The sequence below is a fragment of the Mobula hypostoma genome, chromosome 17 (genome assembly GCF_963921235.1).
Source record: "Mobula hypostoma chromosome 17, sMobHyp1.1, whole genome shotgun sequence".
NCBI classification, from domain to species: domain Eukaryota; kingdom Metazoa; phylum Chordata; class Chondrichthyes; order Myliobatiformes; family Myliobatidae; genus Mobula; species Mobula hypostoma.
In genome coordinates this window covers 39,391,256-39,410,605 of record NC_086113.1, presented here as the reverse complement: position 1 = coordinate 39,410,605, position 19,350 = coordinate 39,391,256, and the positions used below count along the sequence as shown (strand labels likewise).

The 19,350-nt window shown below is 45.5% G+C and overlaps 1 protein-coding gene across 4 annotated transcripts in view; it reads left to right on the top strand.

The window, feature by feature from the left end:
• brd9 (bromodomain containing 9) overlaps positions 1-19,350 on the top strand; it is a 70,383-nt gene that overhangs the window by 11,909 nt on the left and 39,124 nt on the right. For 2 of the 4 annotated variants that reach the window (XM_063069749.1, XM_063069746.1), the window contains exons 3-7: positions 1,167-1,302; positions 10,741-10,801; positions 11,585-11,729; positions 16,398-16,508; positions 18,322-18,500. In XM_063069749.1, coding sequence (XP_062925819.1) covers positions 1,167-1,302; positions 10,741-10,801; positions 11,585-11,729; positions 16,398-16,508; positions 18,322-18,500 — 632 coding nt within the window. The remainder of the gene's footprint in view (positions 1-1,166; positions 1,303-10,740; positions 10,802-11,584; positions 11,730-16,397; positions 16,509-18,321; positions 18,501-19,350) is intronic. The other 2 variants (XM_063069748.1, XM_063069747.1) reach the window with 2 other exon arrangements.

The following is a 19,350-nucleotide window of genomic DNA, read 5'->3' as shown; positions in this document are numbered from 1 at the left end:
TTTATTTATGTTGTTATGCCTTTTGTGGATAAGTCGCCCTATTTTTTTTGTTTCCCCTAATTTGAGCAAACTTTTTCATTCACTTTAATAGCTCCCTTACTTCTGGATCTAAGAACAAAGTGTTGAGTTAACAGTGCAGGTGGTTAAGGCAACCTTTAATGACAGGTTTCTAGCTGTTTGCTCCTGGCTCACATTTGGGAGGAGTAAGGAAATGAATACCTCATTGAGGCATAAATCTAGAATCACAGTGTCCTAGAGGTGCTGCTACAAGAACTGTTGTCCCCCAGCTTCATTGACCTCGGTTCAATTCTGAGCTATGCTGAGTATGTGGAGGTTGAGTATTCTCCCTGTGGTGGCCTCATTTCCTTCAGACGCTCTCCCACATCCCAAAGGTGTGTGTGTTTGGTATATCAAGTCTGTCAAGTGGTAACTTGAATGAACCAAAGGTAACATGAGAAGAATAAAATAAGATTAATGTAGGTGTTTGAGATAATGTGGACTGTGGGCCGAGGGTTGTTTTTCACGTTATGTGATTCTATGACCTGCATTCAGTAGTATTACAATAATGAATGAGTTTGGTACATCTGGGACTTGATTTGAAGGAGGCATCGTGGATAAGGCAAGATAACTGTTCACTGAAGAATGTGTGTGTAAATGAGAATAAAAGTGTATCAGCCCCAAAACAATAGATGCATTATAGGAAAGAGCATTTATCAAGAAAGAAAGGGGCATAAAAAAATGTATTCATTATTGATTACTTTAAACTTTATGTTTACCAAATTGGAAATGGCAGCCATTAGGTTGAATTCACAGACTGCTTGGGGATAATTTCCTGAAGTAATACGTTATGGAGCCAACCAGGGAATGGGATGTTTTGGATCTGGTGCTATGTAATGGAATAGGTTTAATAAATTACCTTGAAATAAAGTAATTGCATTCTTCTAAATTAAAATGAACAGAATTTTCTATGTACTTTTGAAAATCTTATTTTAGAATGATGACTCTCGTTGCATTTTTGTGCCAAAATAATGTCCTTTGCTTCTGACTTTGAGGCTGCACATCTAATTGTACTCTGTTTGCCATTTAGAAATTACATTATTCACTGTCAGCATTGATGATATTGGAAATATGATATTTGCTGGATGGCATTTGTTGTCTTATAACAGGAAGAGAAGAAGCGAAAACGTGAGAAAGAACACTTAGATAGTGAGGCTGATGCTGATGAGTTTGACCCAGGCAAAAGGATTGAAGTTGAACCCCCAACAGATCGACCAGTACGATCCTGTAGAACAAAAGAACAAGGTAGGAGAAACTTCGTTTTAATTTAGTTATCCCGACTGTACTGATAAGAGTCATATGCGAGAAGTGTGTCACAGAAGACATGAACACAGACAGGAACTACAGCGCTATTCATTATTATTGGTATAGAAGACTCAATTTAAGATTTTCAACAATACCAGTAGTATATGCAACACACACAAAATGCTCAGCAAGCCAGGCAGCATCTGTGGAAAAGAGTACATTCGGAGGTTCGGGCCAAGACCCTTCATCGGGACTGGAGAAAAAAAGATGAGGGGTCAGAGGAAGAAGATGGGGGAGAGAAGAAAGAAACACAAGGAGTTGGGAAGTTGATTGGTGAAGGAGGTACAGGGCTGGAGAAGAGGGAATCTGATCGGAAAGGACAGAATGCCATGGAAGAAAATAAAGGGAGAGATGCACCAGAGGGAGGTGATGGGCAGGTAAGGAGATAAGGTGAGAGAGAGAAATGGGAATGGGGAATGGTGAAGGAGAGGGGGGAGTGGGGCATTACTGGAAACTCGAGAAATCAATGTTCGTGCCATCAGGTTGGAAGCAACCCAGATGGAGTACAAAGTGTTGCTCCTCTAACCTGAACTTGGTCTCACCTGGACAGTAGAGGAGGCCGTGGACTGACATGGAATTAAAATGGGTGGCCATTTGGAGGTCCCATTTTTTCTGGCGGAGTGGAACGTAGGTGCTCGGCAAAGCGATCTTCCAATATACAGGAGGCCGCACTGCGAGCCCCAGATACAGTAGATGTCCACAACAGACTCACAGGTGAAGTGTCACTTGACCTGGAAGGGCTATGTGGGACCCTGAATGGTAGTGAGAGAGGAGGTGTAGGGGCGGGTGTAGTACTTTTGTTCTGCTTGCAAGGATAAGTGTTAGGAGGGAGATCAGTGGGGAGGGATGAATGGAGATCCCTACAGAATGCAGAAAGTACCACTTTCTGTGTCTTTCCCTCCTCATCCCCCCACTTTCTGCGTCTTTCCCTCCCCCACACACTCTCTGCATCATTCCTCCCCCCCCACATTTTCTGCATCGTTCCTTCACCCCACACTCTCTGCATCTTTCCCTCCCCCCACTTTCTGCATCTTTCCATTCCCCCCACTTTCTTCATCTTCCCCCCAACTTCCTGCATCTTTCCTTCCCCCCACTTCCTGGATCCCCCCCACACTTTCTGGATCCCCCCCACACTTTCTGTATTTCTCCACGCTTTCTGCATCCACCCCACTTTCTGCATTTTTCCATCCCACCCACTTACTGCATCTTTCCTCCCCCCCACTTTCTGCATTTTCCTCCCCCCCACTTTCTGCATTTTCCTCCCCCCACTTTCTGCATTTTCCTCCCCCCCAATTTCTGCATTTCCCCCCCCCCACTTTCTGCATCTTTCCCTCCCCCAACTTTCTGCATCTTTCCCTCCCCCCACTTTCTGCATCTTTCCCTCCCCCACACTTTCTGCATCTTTCCCTCCCCCCACTTTCTGCATCTTTCCCTCCCCCCACTTTCTGCATCTTTCCCTCCCCCCACTTTCTGCATCTTTCCCTCCCCCCACTTTCTGCATCTTTCCTCCCCCCACTTTCTGCATCTTTCCTCCCCCCACTTTCTGCATCTTTCCTCCCCCCCACTTTCTGCATCTTTCCTCCCCCCCACTTTCTGCATCTTTCCCTCCCCCACTTTCTGCATCTTTCCCTCCCCCACTTTCTGCATCTTTCCTCCCTCCCTTCACTTTCTGCATCTTTCCTCCCCCCCACTTTCTGCATTTTCCTCCCCCCCACTTTCTGCATCTTTCCCTCCCCCAACTTTCTCCATCTTTCCCTCCCCCACTTTCTGCATCTTTCCCTCCCCCACTTTCTGCATCTTTCCCTCCCCCACTTTCTGCATCTTTCCCTCCCCCACTTTCTGCATCTTTCCCTCCCCCACACTTGCTGCATCTTTCCCTCCCCCCACTTTCTGCATCTTTCCCTCCCCCCACTTTCTGCATCTTTCCTCCCCCCCACTTTCTGCATTCTTTCCTCCCCCCCACTTTCTGCATCTTTCCTCCCCCCCACTTTCTGCATCTTCCCCTCCCCCACTTTCTGCATCTTTCCCTCCCCCCACTTTCTGCATCTTTCCCTCCCCCCACTTTCTGCATCTTTCCCTCCCCCCACTTTCTGCATCTTTCCCTCCCCCCACTTTCTGCATCTTTCCCGCCCCCCACTTTCTGCATCTTCCCCCCCCCACTTTCTGCATCTTCCCCCCCACTTTCTGCATCTTTCCCTCCCCCCTCTGTCTGCATCTTTCCCTCCCCCCACTTTCTGCATCTTTCCCTCCCCCCACTTTCTGCATTTTCCTCCCCCCCACTTTCTGCATTTTCCTCCCCCCACTTTCTGCATGTTCCTCCCCCCCAATTTCTGCATTCCCCCCCCACTTTCTGCATCTTTCCCTCCCCCAACTTTCTCCATCTTTCCCTCCCCCACTTTCTGCATCTTTCCCTCCCCCACTTTCTGCATCTTTCCCGCCCCCCACTTTCTGCATCTTCCCCCCCACTTTCTGCATCTTCCTCCCCCCCACTTTCTGCATCTTCCCCCCCCACTTTCTGCATCTTTCCTCCCCCCCACTTTCTGCATCTTTCCCTCCCCCCACTTTCTGCATCTTTTGCATCCTCCCCCCACTTTCTGCATCTTTCCTTCCCTCCCCCCACTTTCTGCATCTTTCCTCCCCCCACTGTCTGCATCTTTCCCTCCCCCCACTGTCTGCATCTTTCCTCCCCCCCACTTTCTGCATCTTTCCTCCTCCCCACTTTCTGCATCTTTCCTCTCCCCACTTTCTTCATCTTCTCCCCCACTTTCTTCATCTTCCCCCCCACATTCTTCATCTTACCCCCCACATTCTTCATCTTACCCCCCACATTCTTCATCTTACCCCCCACTTTCTTCATCTCCCCCCACTTTCTTCATCTCCCCCCACTTTCTTCAGCTCCCCCCCACTTTCTTCTTCTCCCCCCACTTTCTTCATCTCCCCCCACTTTCTTCATCTTCCCCCCCCACTTTCTTCATCTCCCCCCACTTTCTTCAGCTCCCCCCACTTTCTTCTTCTCCCCCCACTTTCTTCATCTCCCCCCACTTTCTTCATCTTCCCCCCTCACATTCTTCATCTCCCCCCCACTTTATGCATCTTTCCTCCCCCCACTTTCTGCATCTTCCCCCCCACTTTCTGCATCTTCCCCCCCACTTTCTGCATCTTTCCCTCCCCCCACTTTCTGCATCTTTCCCTCCCCCCACTTTCTGCATCTTTCCTCCCCCCCCACTTTCTGCATCTTTCCCTCCCCCCACTTTCTGCATCTTTCCTCCCCCCACTGTCTGCATCTTTCCCACCCCCCACTGTCTGCATCTTTCCTCCTCCCCACTTTCTGCATCTTTCCTCTCCCCACTTTCTTCATCTTCTCCCCCACTTTCTTCATCTTCCCCCCCACATTCTTCATCTTCCCCCCCACATTCTTCATCTTACCCCCCACTTTCTTCATCTCCCCCCACTTTCTTCAGCTCCCCCCCACTTTCTTCTCCTCCCACTTTCTTCATCTCCCCCCACTTTCTTCATCTTCTCCCCCCACTTTCTTCATCTCCCCCCACTTTCTTCAGCTCCCCCCCATTTTCTTCATCTCCCCCCACTTTCTTCATCTCCCCCCACTTTCTTCATCTTCCCCCCTCACATTCTTCATCTCCCCCCCACTTTATGCATCTTTCCTCCCCCCCACTTTCTGCATCTTTCCTCCCCCCCACTTTCTGCATCTTTCCCTCCCCAACTTTCTCCATCTTTCCCTCCCCCACTTTCTGCATCTTTCCCTCCCCCACTTTCTGCATCTTTCCCTCCCCCACACTTTCTGCATCTTTCCCTCCCCCCACTTTCTGCATCTTTCCCTCCCCCCACTTTCTGCATCTATCCCTCCCCCCACTTTCTGCATCTTTCCTCCCCCCCACTTTCTGCATCTTTCCCTCCCCCCACTTTCTGCATCTTTCCTCCCCCCCCCACTTTCTGCATTCTTTCCTCCCCCCCACTTTCTGCATCTTTCCTCCCCCCCACTTTCTGCATCTTTCCCTCCCCCACTTTCTGCATCTTTCCCTCCCCCCACTTTCTGCATCTTTCCCTCCCCCCACTTTCTGCATCTTTCCCGCCCCCACTTTCTGCATCTTCCCCCCCCACTTTCTGCATCTTTCCCTCCCCCCACTTTCTGCATCTTTCCCTCCCCCACTTTCTGCATCTTTCCTCCCCCCCACTTTCTGCATCTTTCCCTCCCCCCACTCTCTGCATCTTTCCCTCCCCCCACTCTCTGCATCTTTCCTCCCCCCACTGTCTGCATCTTTCCCTCCCCCCACTGTCTGCATCTTTCCCTCCCCCCACTTTCTGCATCTTTCCTCCTCCCCACTTTCTGCATCTTTCCTCTCCCCACTTTCTTCATCTTCTCCCCCACTTTCTTCATCTCCCCCCCACATTCTTCATCTTCCCCCCCACATTCTTCATCTTACCCCCCACTTTCTTCATCTCCCCCCACTTTCTTCATCTCCCCCCACTTTCTTCAGCTCCCCCCCACTTTCTTCTTCTCCCCCCACTTTCTTCATCTCCCCCACTTTCTTCATCTCCCCCCCCACTTTCTGCATCTTCCCGTCCCCCCACTTTCTGGATCACCCCCACTTTCTGCATCCCTCCCCACACTTTCTGCATCCCCCACACTTCCTGCATCTTTCCACTCCGCCCACTTTCTGCATCTTTCCACCCTACCACTTTCTGCATCTTTCCACCCCCCCACTTTCTGCATCTTTCCAGCCCCCACTTTCTGCATCTTTCCACCCCCCACTTTCTGCATCTTTCCACCCCCCCACTTTCTGCATCTTTTCACCCCCCCACTTTCTGCATCTTTCCTCCCCCCCACTTTCTGCATCTTTCCTCCCCCCCACTTTCTGCATCTTTCCTCCCCCCCCACTTTCTGCATCTTTCCACCCCTCCCACTTTCTGCATCTTTCCTCCCCCACTTTCTGCATCTTTCCTCCCCCCCACTTTCTGCATCTTTCCTCCCCTCCACTTTCTGCATCTTTCCCTCCCCCCACTTTCTGCATCTTTCTCTCCCCCCCACTTACTGCATCTTTCCCTCCCCCCACTTTCTGCATCTTTCCCTCCCCCACTTTCTGCACCTTTTCTCCCCCCCACTTTCTGCATCTTTCCTCCCCCCCACTTTCTGCATCTTTCCTCCCCCCCACTTTCTGCACCTTTCCTTCCCCCCACTTTCTGCATCTTTCCCTCCCCCCACTTTCTGCATCTTTCCTCCCCCCCACTTTCTGCATCTTTCCTCCCCCCACTTTCTGCATCTTTCCTCCCCCCCACTTTCTGCATCTTTCCTCCCCCCCACTTTCTGCATCTTTCCACCCCTCCCACTTTCTGCATCTTTCCTCCCCCACTTTCTGCATCTTTCCTCCCCCCCACTTTCTGCATCTTTCCTCCCCTCCACTTTCTGCATCTTTCCCTCCCCCCACTTTCTGCATCTTTCCCTCCCCCCCACTTACTGCATCTTTCCCTCCCCCCACTTTCTGCATCTTTCCCTCCCCCACTTTCTGCACCTTTCCTCCCCCCCACTTTCTGCATCTTTCCTCCCCCCCACTTTCTGCATCTTTCCTCCCCCCCACTTTCTGCACCTTTCCTTCCCCCCACTTTCTGCATCTTTCCCTCCCCCCACTTTCTGCATCTTTCCTCCCCCCACTTTCTGCATCTTTCCTCCCCCCCTTTCTGCATCTTTCCTCCCCCCCACTTTCTGTATCTTTCCTCCCCCCCACTTTCTGCATCTTTCCCTCTCCCCCACTTTCTGCATCTTTCCCTCCCCCCACTTTCTGCATCTTTCCTCCTCCCACTTTCTGCATCTTTCCTCCTCCCACTTTCTGCATCTTTCCATCCCCCACTTTCTGCATCTTTCCATCCCCCCCACTTTCTGCATCTTTCCTCTCCCCACTTTCTTCATCTTCCCCCCACTTTCTTCATCTCCCCCCCACTTTCTTCATCTCCCCCCCACTTTCTTCATCCCCCCCACTTTCTTCATCTCCCCCCCACTTTCTTCATCTCCGCCCTTCACATTCTTCATCTCCCCCCCCACTTAATCTTCCCCCCACTTTCTGCATCTTCCCGTCCCCCCACTTTCTGCATCCCCCCCACACTTTCTGCATCCCCCACACTTTCTGCATCTTTCCACTCCCCCCACTTTCTGCATCTTCCCACCCCCCCCCACTTTCTGCATGTTTCCACCCCCCCACTTTCTGCATCTTTCCATCCCCCACTTTCTGCATCTTTCCATCCCCCCCACTTTCTGCATCTTTCCATCCCCCCCCACTTTCTGCATCTTTCCATCCCCCCCACTTTCTGCATCTTTCCTCTCCCCACTTTCTTCATCTTCCCCCCCACTTTCTTCATCTCCCCCCCACTTTCTTCATCTCCCCCCCACTTTCTTCATCTCCCCCCCACATTCTTCATCTTCCCCCCACTTCCTTCAGCTCCCCCCACTTTCTTCATCTCCCCCCCACTTTCTTCATCTCCCCCACTTTCTTCATCTCCCCCCCACTTTCTGCATCTTCCCGTCCCCCCACTTTCTGGATCACCCCCACTTTCTGCATCACCCCCACTTTCTGCATCACCCCCACTTTCTGCATCACCCCCACTTTCTGCATCACCCCCACTTTCTGCATCTTTCCACCCCCCCACTTTCTGCATCTTTCCACCCCCCACTTTCTGCATCTTTCCTCCCCCCCACTTTCTGCATCTTTCCTTCCCCCCACTTTCTGCATCTTTCCTCCCCCCCCGCTTTCTGCATCTTTCCTTCCCCCCACTTTCTGCATCTTTCCTTCCCCCCACTTTCTGCATCTTTCCACCCCCCTCACTTTCTGCATCTTTCCTCCCCCACTTTCTGCATCTTTCCTCCCCCCCACTTTCTGCATCTTTCCCTCCCCCCACTTTCTGCATCTTTCCCTCCCCCCACTTTCTGCATCTTTCCCTCCCCCCCACTTACTGCATCTTTCCCTCCCCCCACTTTCTGCATCTTTCCCTCCCCCACTTTCTGCATCTTTCCCTCCCCCCCACTTTCTGCATCTTTCCCTCCCCCCCACTTTCTGCATCTTTCCTCCCCCCCACTTTCTGCATCTTTCCCTCCCCCCACTTTCTGCATCTTTCCTCCCCCCCACTTGCTGCATCTTTCCATCCCCCACTTTCTGCATCTTTCCTCTCCCCACTTTCTTCATCTCCCCCCACTTTCTTCATCTCCCCTCCACATTCTTCATCTCCCCCCCACTTTCTTCATCTCCCCCCCACTTCATCTTCCCCCCCACTTTCTGCATCTTCCCGTCCCCCCACTTTCTGGATCACCTCCACACTTTCTGCATCCCCCATACTTGCTGCATCTTTCCACTCCCCCCACTTTCTGCATCTTCCCACCCCCCCCACTTTCTGCATCTTTCCACCCCCCCCACTTTCTGCATCTTTCCACCCCCCCCACTTTCTGCATCTTTCCTCCCCCCCCACTTTCTGCATCTTTCCTCCCCCCCCACTTTCTGCATCTTTCCTCCCCCCCACTTTCTGCATTTTCCTCCCCCACTTTCTGCATTTTCCTCCCCCACTTCCTGCATCTTTCCTTCCCCCCACTTCCTGCATCTTTCCTTCCTCCCCTCCACTTTGTGCACCCACCTCCCCCCCACTTTGTGCACCCACCTTCGCCCCCCCACTTTCTGCATCTTCCCACCCCCCCACTTTCTGCATCTTTCCTCCCCTCCCACTTTCTGCATCTTTCCTCCCCCCCCACTTTCTGCATCTTTCCTCCCCCCCACTTTCTGCATTTTCCTCCCCCACTTTCTGCATTTTCCTCCCCCACTTCCTGCATCTTTCCTTCCCCCCACTTCCTGCATCTTTCCTTCCACCCCCACTTTCTGCATCTTTCCTCCCCCCCACTTTGTGCACCCACCTCCTCCCCCACTTTGTGCACCCACCTTCGCCCCCCCACTTTCTGCACCCACCTTCCCCTCCTCACACTACTTTCTGCTTTCCGCAGGGATCTTTCCGTACGCGATTCCCTTGTCCATTCGCTCCTCCCCATTGATTCCTCTCCTAGAACTTACCCTTGCAAGCGGAATAAGTCCTACTGTATCTGGTGCTCCTGGTGTGGCGGCCTGTATATCTGTGAGACCCAACATAGGTTGGGAGACCACTTCGCCGATCACCTACATTCCGTCCACCAGAAAAAGTGGGATCTCCCAGTGACCACCCACTTTAATTCCACTTCCCCTTCCCATTCATGGCTTCCTCTACTGTCGTGATGAGGCAACACTCAGGTTGGAGGAGCAACACCTCGTATTCCAACTGGCTAACCTCCAACCTGATGGCATGAACATCGATTTCTCGAACTTCCAGTAATGACCCATTTCCCCCTCTTATCTTCTTGCCTGCCCCTCACCTTCCTCTGGTGCTCATCCTCCTTTTCTTCCATGGCCTTCTGTCCTCTCCTATCATCCCTTCTCCAGCCCTGTATCTCTTTCATCTATTAACTTCCTAGCTTTTCACTTCACCTCTCCCCCCACCTTCTTACTGTGACTCCTCCACTTTTTTTCTCCAGTCCTGATGAAGCGTCTTGGACTGAAATGTCAGCTGTACTCTTCCATCGTTGCTGCCTGGCTTGCTGAGTTCCTCCAGCATGTTGCTTGGATTCCCAGCATCTGCAGACTTTCTCTTTTGTGACCAGTAATATATGTTAATTTTGTGAATTATCTTATAATAATAGAGAAATATTGGTAGAAAGATGTTTTCACTATTCCACTGTTTTTTGACTAATTACATCCAGAATTTAATGAAATAATGTAAATGTGTAGTTAACAACTCCTTGATGCGATTATATTAAATTTCATTTTAGGTATTCAATAATGTAGATTCATTTGAAAGATCTAATGATACTGCTTTATTTACTGAACAAAAGTGTAATGTCAAATTACTTCGCAGTATTAATCACTTAGGTCTGTAAAAGCTGTTATTAATTATGTTCAAATGCTTTGCGACCTTTGGCAAAGATGTCATCCCACTGACATTGGAGATGACAAGAATGACATAGCATTGGCAATAACATTTATTCTGACTCTTTAGGAAAAACAGTTATTGGACACTAAATTTTATTTTGTGTTGGTTTATTCGGCAGATAACTCACAAAGTTGACCTGTCTTTATTTTTTAATTGCTTCGACATGCATAGGCCAAAATACATTCAGACCACTAAATTATCACTAATTACTTGAAGTTTTCCAGTAAATATTACTTGTGTTTATCCAGTGTATTATACTTATATAGCTAAAAGGACTTAATGTAATAAATTATATTTATAAAGTAGTGATTTATGTGATACAGATTATCATATGTCACTGCTAATGGAAAATTTTCTTTGTATTAAAAGCTGAAAGTGAGAATACACCCCTGCAGCAATTATTAGAGCATTTTTTACGCCAGTTACAGCGGTAAGTTTTCAGTCATAACTAACCACCATGTAATATAAAAACATTTACCATGAGTACAGTAGTAATGGATAACTTTCACTTTTGCAACACCTTCAACTATATATGTTCTTATGTGCTTAGGAGGATAAATGGGCTTCAATGTTATGTTAAAATGTGCATGAGAATTTTCACTTCCTTCTCTTTGAGGCAGAATCTAGCTTTTATTTGCCAATTATATTCACCTTCAGGAAGGATTTTTTCAATATGTAGTAGGCAGAAATTTTAATCTAATGTATTGTTTCTAGTGTAGTTTGCTGGAATTTCATGATTGTAGCCAAGAATATTTCTGTCCTCAACCCCACAGTTTTAACCATGCTTGTGATTTTGATACTCTATTTAACGGTCTGTTTAGTTGATTTAATTTGCTAAGACGTTGCAAACAGAGCAATCAGGCTGCATTCATTCTATCATAACTGCATTCTAATAGATAATTCCCTTCATGTTTAAACTTTTGGGAACATATTAAAACCTGAGGAAATCTTCCCCAGAAGTAGTGAATCCTGGTTAACTATTTTTGTCTACCATGGTATAAACCATGAAACCAACCACAATAAAAGTATCACTGACCTTGAGATCAGCTAACCAGCAGAGATCAATAATACTGCATAGTGTAAACAGCATACAATTTTCTTCTGAGTTTCTACTTTTAGACGTTGAAGAAGTACTTGAAGATAAGGAAAGAATAAATGGAATTGATGATACTTAAACAGTTACCAAAAGGAAATCACTGATTTTTACTTTTAGGAAAGATCCTCATGGATTTTTTGCATTCCCTGTTACGGATAGTATTGCACCTGGTTATTCTATGATAATAAAACATCCAATGGATTTCAGCACTATGAAGGATAAAATTCTGGCAAATGAATATAACTCCATTACAGAATTCAAGGTAAGATTGATATTGGCTATATATGAGTACTTGTAAATGCTGAGGAAGTGCAAGGAAATGTTTGAAGAATGCTGTGTTTCCATAATTTTACAGTTAATGGTTTTTCTTTTAAGTACTGTCACTTACGGCCGCTTAGTTTTGACATACTTACTTTAAAAGTATTTTCTTAATGGAATCTGAATGAACGATCCAATAGCAATTTTATGTTTTTGCATGTGTTGTTTCTGTAAAACCACACATTTCATGTCATATAACTGGTAATAAATCTAGTTCTGATTCAAACAGACTAGATTTGCTCCATTTCTGGACTGGGGATGCAGGTAATCAAGTCTCTCAGATAGTCATATGTACTTTGAGAGGATTCGTATTAGAACTTGTTTTTATAAAATTGAACAGGCTGAATTAGATGAAATTCAAAAATATGCTTGCCAATTTGAATGCATTATTAACCTGCACTGTTGCAAAGAGCGTGCCTCTTTTATGATTGAGAAGCATCATTTTGTTGTAGACTACTAAATATATAACTTTTAAGTACGTAAGTATGAAACGTATTTTGGCAGGATCAGATGCTGGTAGTTTTAGACTTGAGAGACACTGATAAATTATGCATATCTGGAGTGCTCTTCCAGACATGACACAAAGGTTTTAGTGAAGGAGGTGAAGAAAGAAAGGTATGACTTAATGCATTTCCCTCTTCACCTTACCAAAATCTGGACTTTGGACTGCATGCCTTTCTTTTATGCATCCTGTCCTTGTTATTATTAGAAAAGCAAAACAACTGCACCCTAAAGTCCCAACTCCTAAATTCAAGTGTCCTGATTACAGAAGGCCAGTGTACCAAATGTCTTCTTTACTACCTGTCTAACTGCCAAACCACTTTCAGGGAGCTATGTACTTCAGTTACTCTTAATATACCGTACCTAGAGAATATATCTTGGGATTTTTCTTAACTCTGCCTGCCTGGTCCATCACATACCCTTTAATTACCCTGCAAAATTCCCCCATAACTGTACTCCTACACGTTCTAGTCTTCAAGTAACTCCCTTGTTTCTTATAACCTAAACTCAATACTCCTTTTTACTGACCATAGAAACGTAGAAAATCTACAGCACAATACAGGCCCTTCGGCCCACAAAGCTGTGCCGAACATGTCCTTGCCTTAGGAATTACCTAGGCTTACCCATAGCCCTCTATTTTTCTAAGCTCCATGTACCTATCCAGGAGTCTCTTAAAAGACCCTATCATATCTGCCTCCACCACCGTCGCTGGCAGCCCATTCCATGCACTCACCACTCTGCGTAAAAAACGTACCCCTGACAACTCCTCTGTACCTATTTCCAAGCGCCTTAAAACTGTGCCCTCTAGTGCTAGCCATTTCAGCCCTGGGGAAAAAGCCTCTGACTATCCACACAATCAATGCCTCTCATCACATTATACACCATAGCTTCAGTATCTCTCATCAATCAGTGTTGCCAGCCTTGACCTTCACCTTATACTGCATCTGGACTCTTGATATCACATCTTAAAAGCCTCCCACTTGCTAATCATTGCTTTACCAACAAACAGTCTCGCCCAGTCAACCTCTGTAAAATCCTCCTTAATGCCTCCAAAATTGGCCCTGTTCCAGTGTAGGACCCTAACCTGTGGAGCAGTCCTGTCTTTCTCTATAACTATTTAAAATCTAATAGAATTATGGTCTCTGGATCCAAAATGTTCCCCAAATGACATTTAAGAAACTTGCCCCTCCTTGTCCCCTGAGGGGGCCAGTGCTGCACTCTGCCTCTCTAGTGGAACCCTCTGTATATTGATGAAGGATACTTTATTGGACACATTTAACAAATTCAACCCTATCCAAGCCCTTTATATTATAGATAGTGCAGACAACATCAGGAAAATTAAAATTTCCCACTCTACTAATGCTACCCAGTTATTATCACAACTATTTGCAGTCTCTTCACAAATCTGCTCCTCTAATTACTGCTGACTATTATATTACAGTCCCTTCAATGTGACCATCCCATTGCTTCTAAGTTCTACCCAAAAGGCCTCACCGGATGGTTCCTTAGGGAATATCATGTCAAAGAATTTTTTGTTATGTACTCCCTCAACAAAAAGTTGACCCACCTCCTTACCTGAAGCTCTGTCATGACTGCAGCATTGGTATCTGGGGACATTGAACTGCAAGTCTTGCTCTTTTCTTAGCCATGTTTCTGTTATGGCACTAGCAATCCAATTCCCGGAACCAACCCATGCTCTGATTTCAGGATTCAAGGTTGCTTAATGTTATTTCCAATACAGAAGTGTAAGGAGACCAAAATAATTGTTACTCCAGATGTGATGTCGCACAAAAAAAAACAAAAAAGATAAAGAACACAATAATAATGGAAAAAACCCACAATGGATATAAATACATAAGATAACTTTTATACATTGATTGTATGTCCATAAAGTGACGCTAGGCTGTATGTAAGGTGACTGACACAAAATAATAAAGCAGCGGTGGAGTTAGTGGGTGAAGGTGTTGTTCAGCCTTTCTGCTTAGAGAAAGTATCTGTTTTTGAGACTAGTAGTCCTGGCGTGGATGCTACGAAGCCTCCTTTCTGATAGGAGTGAGACAAACAGTCCATAAGCAGGGTGTGGGGGATCCTTCATAATGTTACTGGCCCTTTTCTGTACATATATCCTTGACGGGAGGTAGGCTGGTGTTGGGTAGTTTTGATGACGGTTAGGATTCTCTCTACTGCACGTCTGTAGAATGTCACAGGAGTATGGATGTACAAAGTCCAGCTCTCTTCAGCCTCCTCAGAAAACAGAAACATTAGTGAGCTTTCCTGTTCTGGGACCATGAGAGAGTGTGTGTGATGTGCATTTCCAGGAGTTTGAAACTTCTTGCAGTTTCCACCACAAGGATAAAAGGGGGTGTAAGCAGAGTGAGTTCTTCTGAAGTTGATAACCATCCCCTTTGTCTTATCGACATTAAGGAAGAGGTTATTTGCCTAGCCCTAGGCATCAAGGTCTTCCTCCTCCTCTCTGTGGGCTGATCATCGTTGGTGGTGATAAAGCCCACCATTTTCGTGTCATTGTCGAATTTCACGATATGACTGCTCGGTTGTTTGGCAGTGGGCTCAGCATACTGTCATGGGAGGCACTTGGGTTGAGGACAATGGAGAGGGTGGAGAGGTTCTGTATCCTGACTATCTGGAGTCTGTTCATTAGGAAGTCTTAACACCCAGTTGCAGTGATGTACTTAAACTGAAGCGTAGGAGTTTGTTGACCAAGGTCCTTGAGACAATAGTGTTGAATGCCGAACTGAAACCCAGAAACTGCATTCTGAAATCAGTGTAACACACATCAAAGTTGCTGCCTGGCCTGCTACGTTCACCAGCAACTTTGATGTGTGTTGCTTGAATTTCCAGCATCTGCAGAATTCCTGTTGTTTGCGTCTGAAATCAGTGTGCTTGTTTTCTAGATGTGATAGGGCCAGTGCCTGATAAATAACAGTAAGAATATTGGCGAGTGTCCAGTGTGGCAGGAATGGAGTTTTTGATATGTGCCATTATCAGCTGCTGAAATTACTTCATGATGATTGGCGTCAGTGCCACTTGGTGGTAGTATTTAGCTCTGAAGGTGTAGAGTTCTTCGGTACTGGGTTGATTGCTGATTTGAAGCATGTGGGGGCAGCAGCCTGGTTGAGCGAAGGCTTGAAGATGTCCATAAAGACATCAGTGAGCTGGTGTGCACACTCCCTGAGTACTTGGCCTGGGATGTTGTCTGGTCCAGCCACCTTGTGGGGGTTGACTCTTCAGAGTCCTTCTCATGTTTGCTGCTGTTACAGACAGTAGTTGCTCAGCTGGAATGTAACAGGTTCATCTACTTCTAGATGCAATCCACCCTTTTTGTATAGTGTACCTCAACCAAGCTCATCTCCCCAGGTTAAGTATCCAGCAGCATGAGATACATTGACTCTTAACTCTTGATCTGTCATCACAACACAGATCAGGCATATAATGGCGTAAACACGAGGAATTCTGCAGATGAGAAGGGTCTCGGCCCGAAACGTCGACTGTACCTCTTCCTAGAGATGCTGCCTGGCCTGCTGCGTTCACCAGCAACTTTGATGTGTGTAGCAGGAATATAATGGAATAGCTACTACTTGACTTGATGACCACTGTTCTGACAATACTTAAGAGGCTTAATATTTTGCTGCACAGCAGGCTGCTTCAGTTGAACAGAAATCCCGAGGCTAATAGAGCCTCAAGCAATCTGACCTTAAGTTATCTTTTTAAGGAAATAAGTGAAATCATTTTTAAAAGACTTTCTATGAAAAAGCACTTTAAAGATTTCTCTGTGCAAAGGCAAAAAAACTGTACTTTTGGTTTTCTTTCAAATGACTGTAATATCTGAATTCAAGCTAATGGGTTCACAGATCCAGAAGTAGGTTCTCCAGTGTAAGGTTAAGGAACTTCAGTATGTTCTTGTCCACTTCTTGACTTAAGAAATTGTCAGCAGAGAGCAGTCAATAACTATGGATCTTTTGTATTTGTGTGGTCGTACTGTATTGCTGCCACTTGCTGACAAAGGTTGGCAGTTCCATACAGAACTGCAGTCAAAACCCAGGGAAGTATATGCATTAACTTGAAGTAATTTTGCTTCTGTTTCTTCCCCAAGGGTGACTTCAAGCTGATGTGCGATAATGCAATGACTTACAACCGACCTGAAACTGTGTACTACAAAGCTGCAAAAAAGCTGCTTCACACAGGATTTAAGATGATGAGTAAAGTAAGATGATTTATTTTCTTCATCTGGTTATCTGTTACAAGGTGTGTTTAGTGGTGGATCAGTATTGTATTTTACTAAAACAGACATAAATTAAGTCTTCCATTTTGTTGCTTGCTAATATTGGTCCCATAACTGATTTTTATTAACTTACTCATTTTTTGGCTTGTGGGTATTGCCAACAAGATCAGTGCCTGTAAGTAGCTCAAAATAAGATTCCTTTCTGAATCACAGCTTTTCGTCTGGCAAAGCTGTTGGGCAGGAATTTCCTAGATTTTGAGCATCTGGTGATTAAATCATTAGTTAAGTGAAATAGCTTATGATGAATGCTAAGAGATATGCTAAATGTATGGCAGATGGAATACAGTGTCAGGAAGTGTAGTCATACATTTTGATAGAAGAAATAAATGGGTTGACTATTTTCTAAATGGAGAGAAAATTCAAAAACCTGAGGTGCAGGGGGACTTGGGAGTGCTTGTGCAGGATTCCCTGAAAGTTAATTTGGAGGTTGAGTAGTGTTGAGGAAGGCAAATGCGATGTTAGCATTCATTTGAAGAGGACTAGAAAATAAAAGCAAAGATGTAATGTCGAGGCTTTATAAAGTACTGGTGAGGCCTTACTTGGAGTATTATGAGCAGTTTTGGGCCCCTTAGAAAGGATGTGCTGAAACTGGAAAGGGTTCAAAGGAGGTTCACGAATTATCATATGAAGAGTGTTTGATGGATCTGGGCCTGTATTCACTGGAATTCAGAAAAATGAGGGGTGACCTCATTGAAACCTATTGAATATTGAAAGGCCTCGATAAAGTGGATATGGAGAGGATGTGTCCTATGCTGGGAGAGACTAGGACCCGAGGATACAGCCTCAATAGAGGGGTGTCCTTTTAGAACAGAGATGAGGAGGAATTTCTTTAGTCAGAGAGTGGTGAATCTGAAGAATACGCTGCCACAGGCAGCTCTAGGGCCAAATCTTTACATATATTTAAGGTAGAGGTTGATAGATTCTTGATTGGCCAGGGCATGAAGGGATACGGGGCGAAAGCAGGAAATTGGGGCTGAGAGGGAAAATGGATCAGCGATGATGAAATAGTGGAGCACACTTGATGGGCCAAATGGCCTAATTCTGCGACTATATCTTATGGTCTAAATAAAGAGGAAGGATGATTATGAATCATGTCTTTTCTCTGGTATTACAACAATTTAGGCTTTGCGCATAACAGATCTTTCCATTTAGGGCTGTCCTCCTAAGTACACCACAGCGAGATTAAAGAATTGATAAACTTTCACCAGTTTAAGGAATTCTGCTTGTAGGTCATTGATTTAATCGACCACAGTTTGTGTTGCTAGGAATAACAAAAGAGAACAAATATGAACTAAGTATACTTCAATTGCATTTTATTACGATGCAAAATTAAAGTAAGATAAAATTAGATGATCTCATTGTGTTTATGCACTGTTCGTTTATTATGCATTTTCTCATTTGGGAGAGATAGAATGTTATCTAGTTTAATTTTCAGCGTTAACTATTTCCATCATTGTATTTCTGTGGCTGTGCCTTATTGTGTTGATGGTTGTCATGTCTTTGTCACGGGGCACACCATAGTTTATGATCCATTTACTTTGTCACTTCTAGTGTCCTTCACAATTGAGCCCTAACAATGCTCATCTGTAATCACTCTCATTCACAAGAGTGTCAGTCATTAAACTCAGTAAACATCAATGACCAGCAACTACTAAATGCTGTGCATGTGCATGCAGTTCACCCCAGGACTTGGGGAGAAGTAAAAAGCGTGCCCTTCTATGTTCTTTGCTTACAGGAGCGTCTGTTAGCTTTGAAGCGCAGCATGACATTCATGCAGGAGATCGATTTTTCTCAGCAGGCAGCACTGTTAGGCGACGAGGATGTAGCACAAGAAGAAACTGTTACAGAAGTTACTATAGTACCTGTCGAAACAACAACCAAAAAATCCAAGAAGCAAAGTAAAGAGGTCATCAGGTAAGTTCAATTTGAAATTGCTGCACTTTGGCACTTTGTAAATTGGGTGCTCTTTTAAAGAAAGTTTCTGGACAATGAACTTTTCAAAGATCCAATTTAGAAATATGTTAGATTTATTTAAAAAAGCCTTTAACAAAGCGTTACTGAAATATTAGGGACACTTGAATTGTTGGTAGTAAATTTACATATCCCACAACATTTTATTTTGTTTTGTAACATTATCTCAGAATGATCTTCTAGCATTGGATAGCCTGATGATTTGATGAACAAGAATGCCAAAGAAGTAATGATTCAAGTTTCTTGTAGTGTGTTTTATTGAAATTATTCTTCCTAACGATTTTTTAGCAGCCACAAATAATTATTTTTTCTCTAAGACCCTTATCTTTCTATCTGTAGGGTGGCATAGTAGTGTAGCGGTTAGTGCAATTCTATTACAGCTCAGGTCCTCGGAGTTTAATTCCGACGTCCTCTGTAAGAAGTGTATGTCCTTTCCATGAGCATATGGGTTTCCGCCCACAGTCCAAAACCATACGTTAATTGGTCATTGTATATTGTACTGTGATTAGGTCAATGTTAAATAGCTGGGTTGCTGGGCGGTGCAGCTGTATCTCTAAACTAAATGAATAAATAAATATCCCTTCTCTCCTGGATCTGTCAGAATGCAGCTCAGAGAAGTGTATTACACACTTTGGTGGAAGGAATGAGGGCATATACTGTTTTCTAAATGGGGAGAGAATTCAGAAATCAGAAAGTGCAGAGGGACTTGAGAGTCCTCGTGCAAGATTCCCTATGGGTTAATTTGCAGGTTGAGTTGGTAGTAACAAAGACAAATACAATGTTAGCATTCATT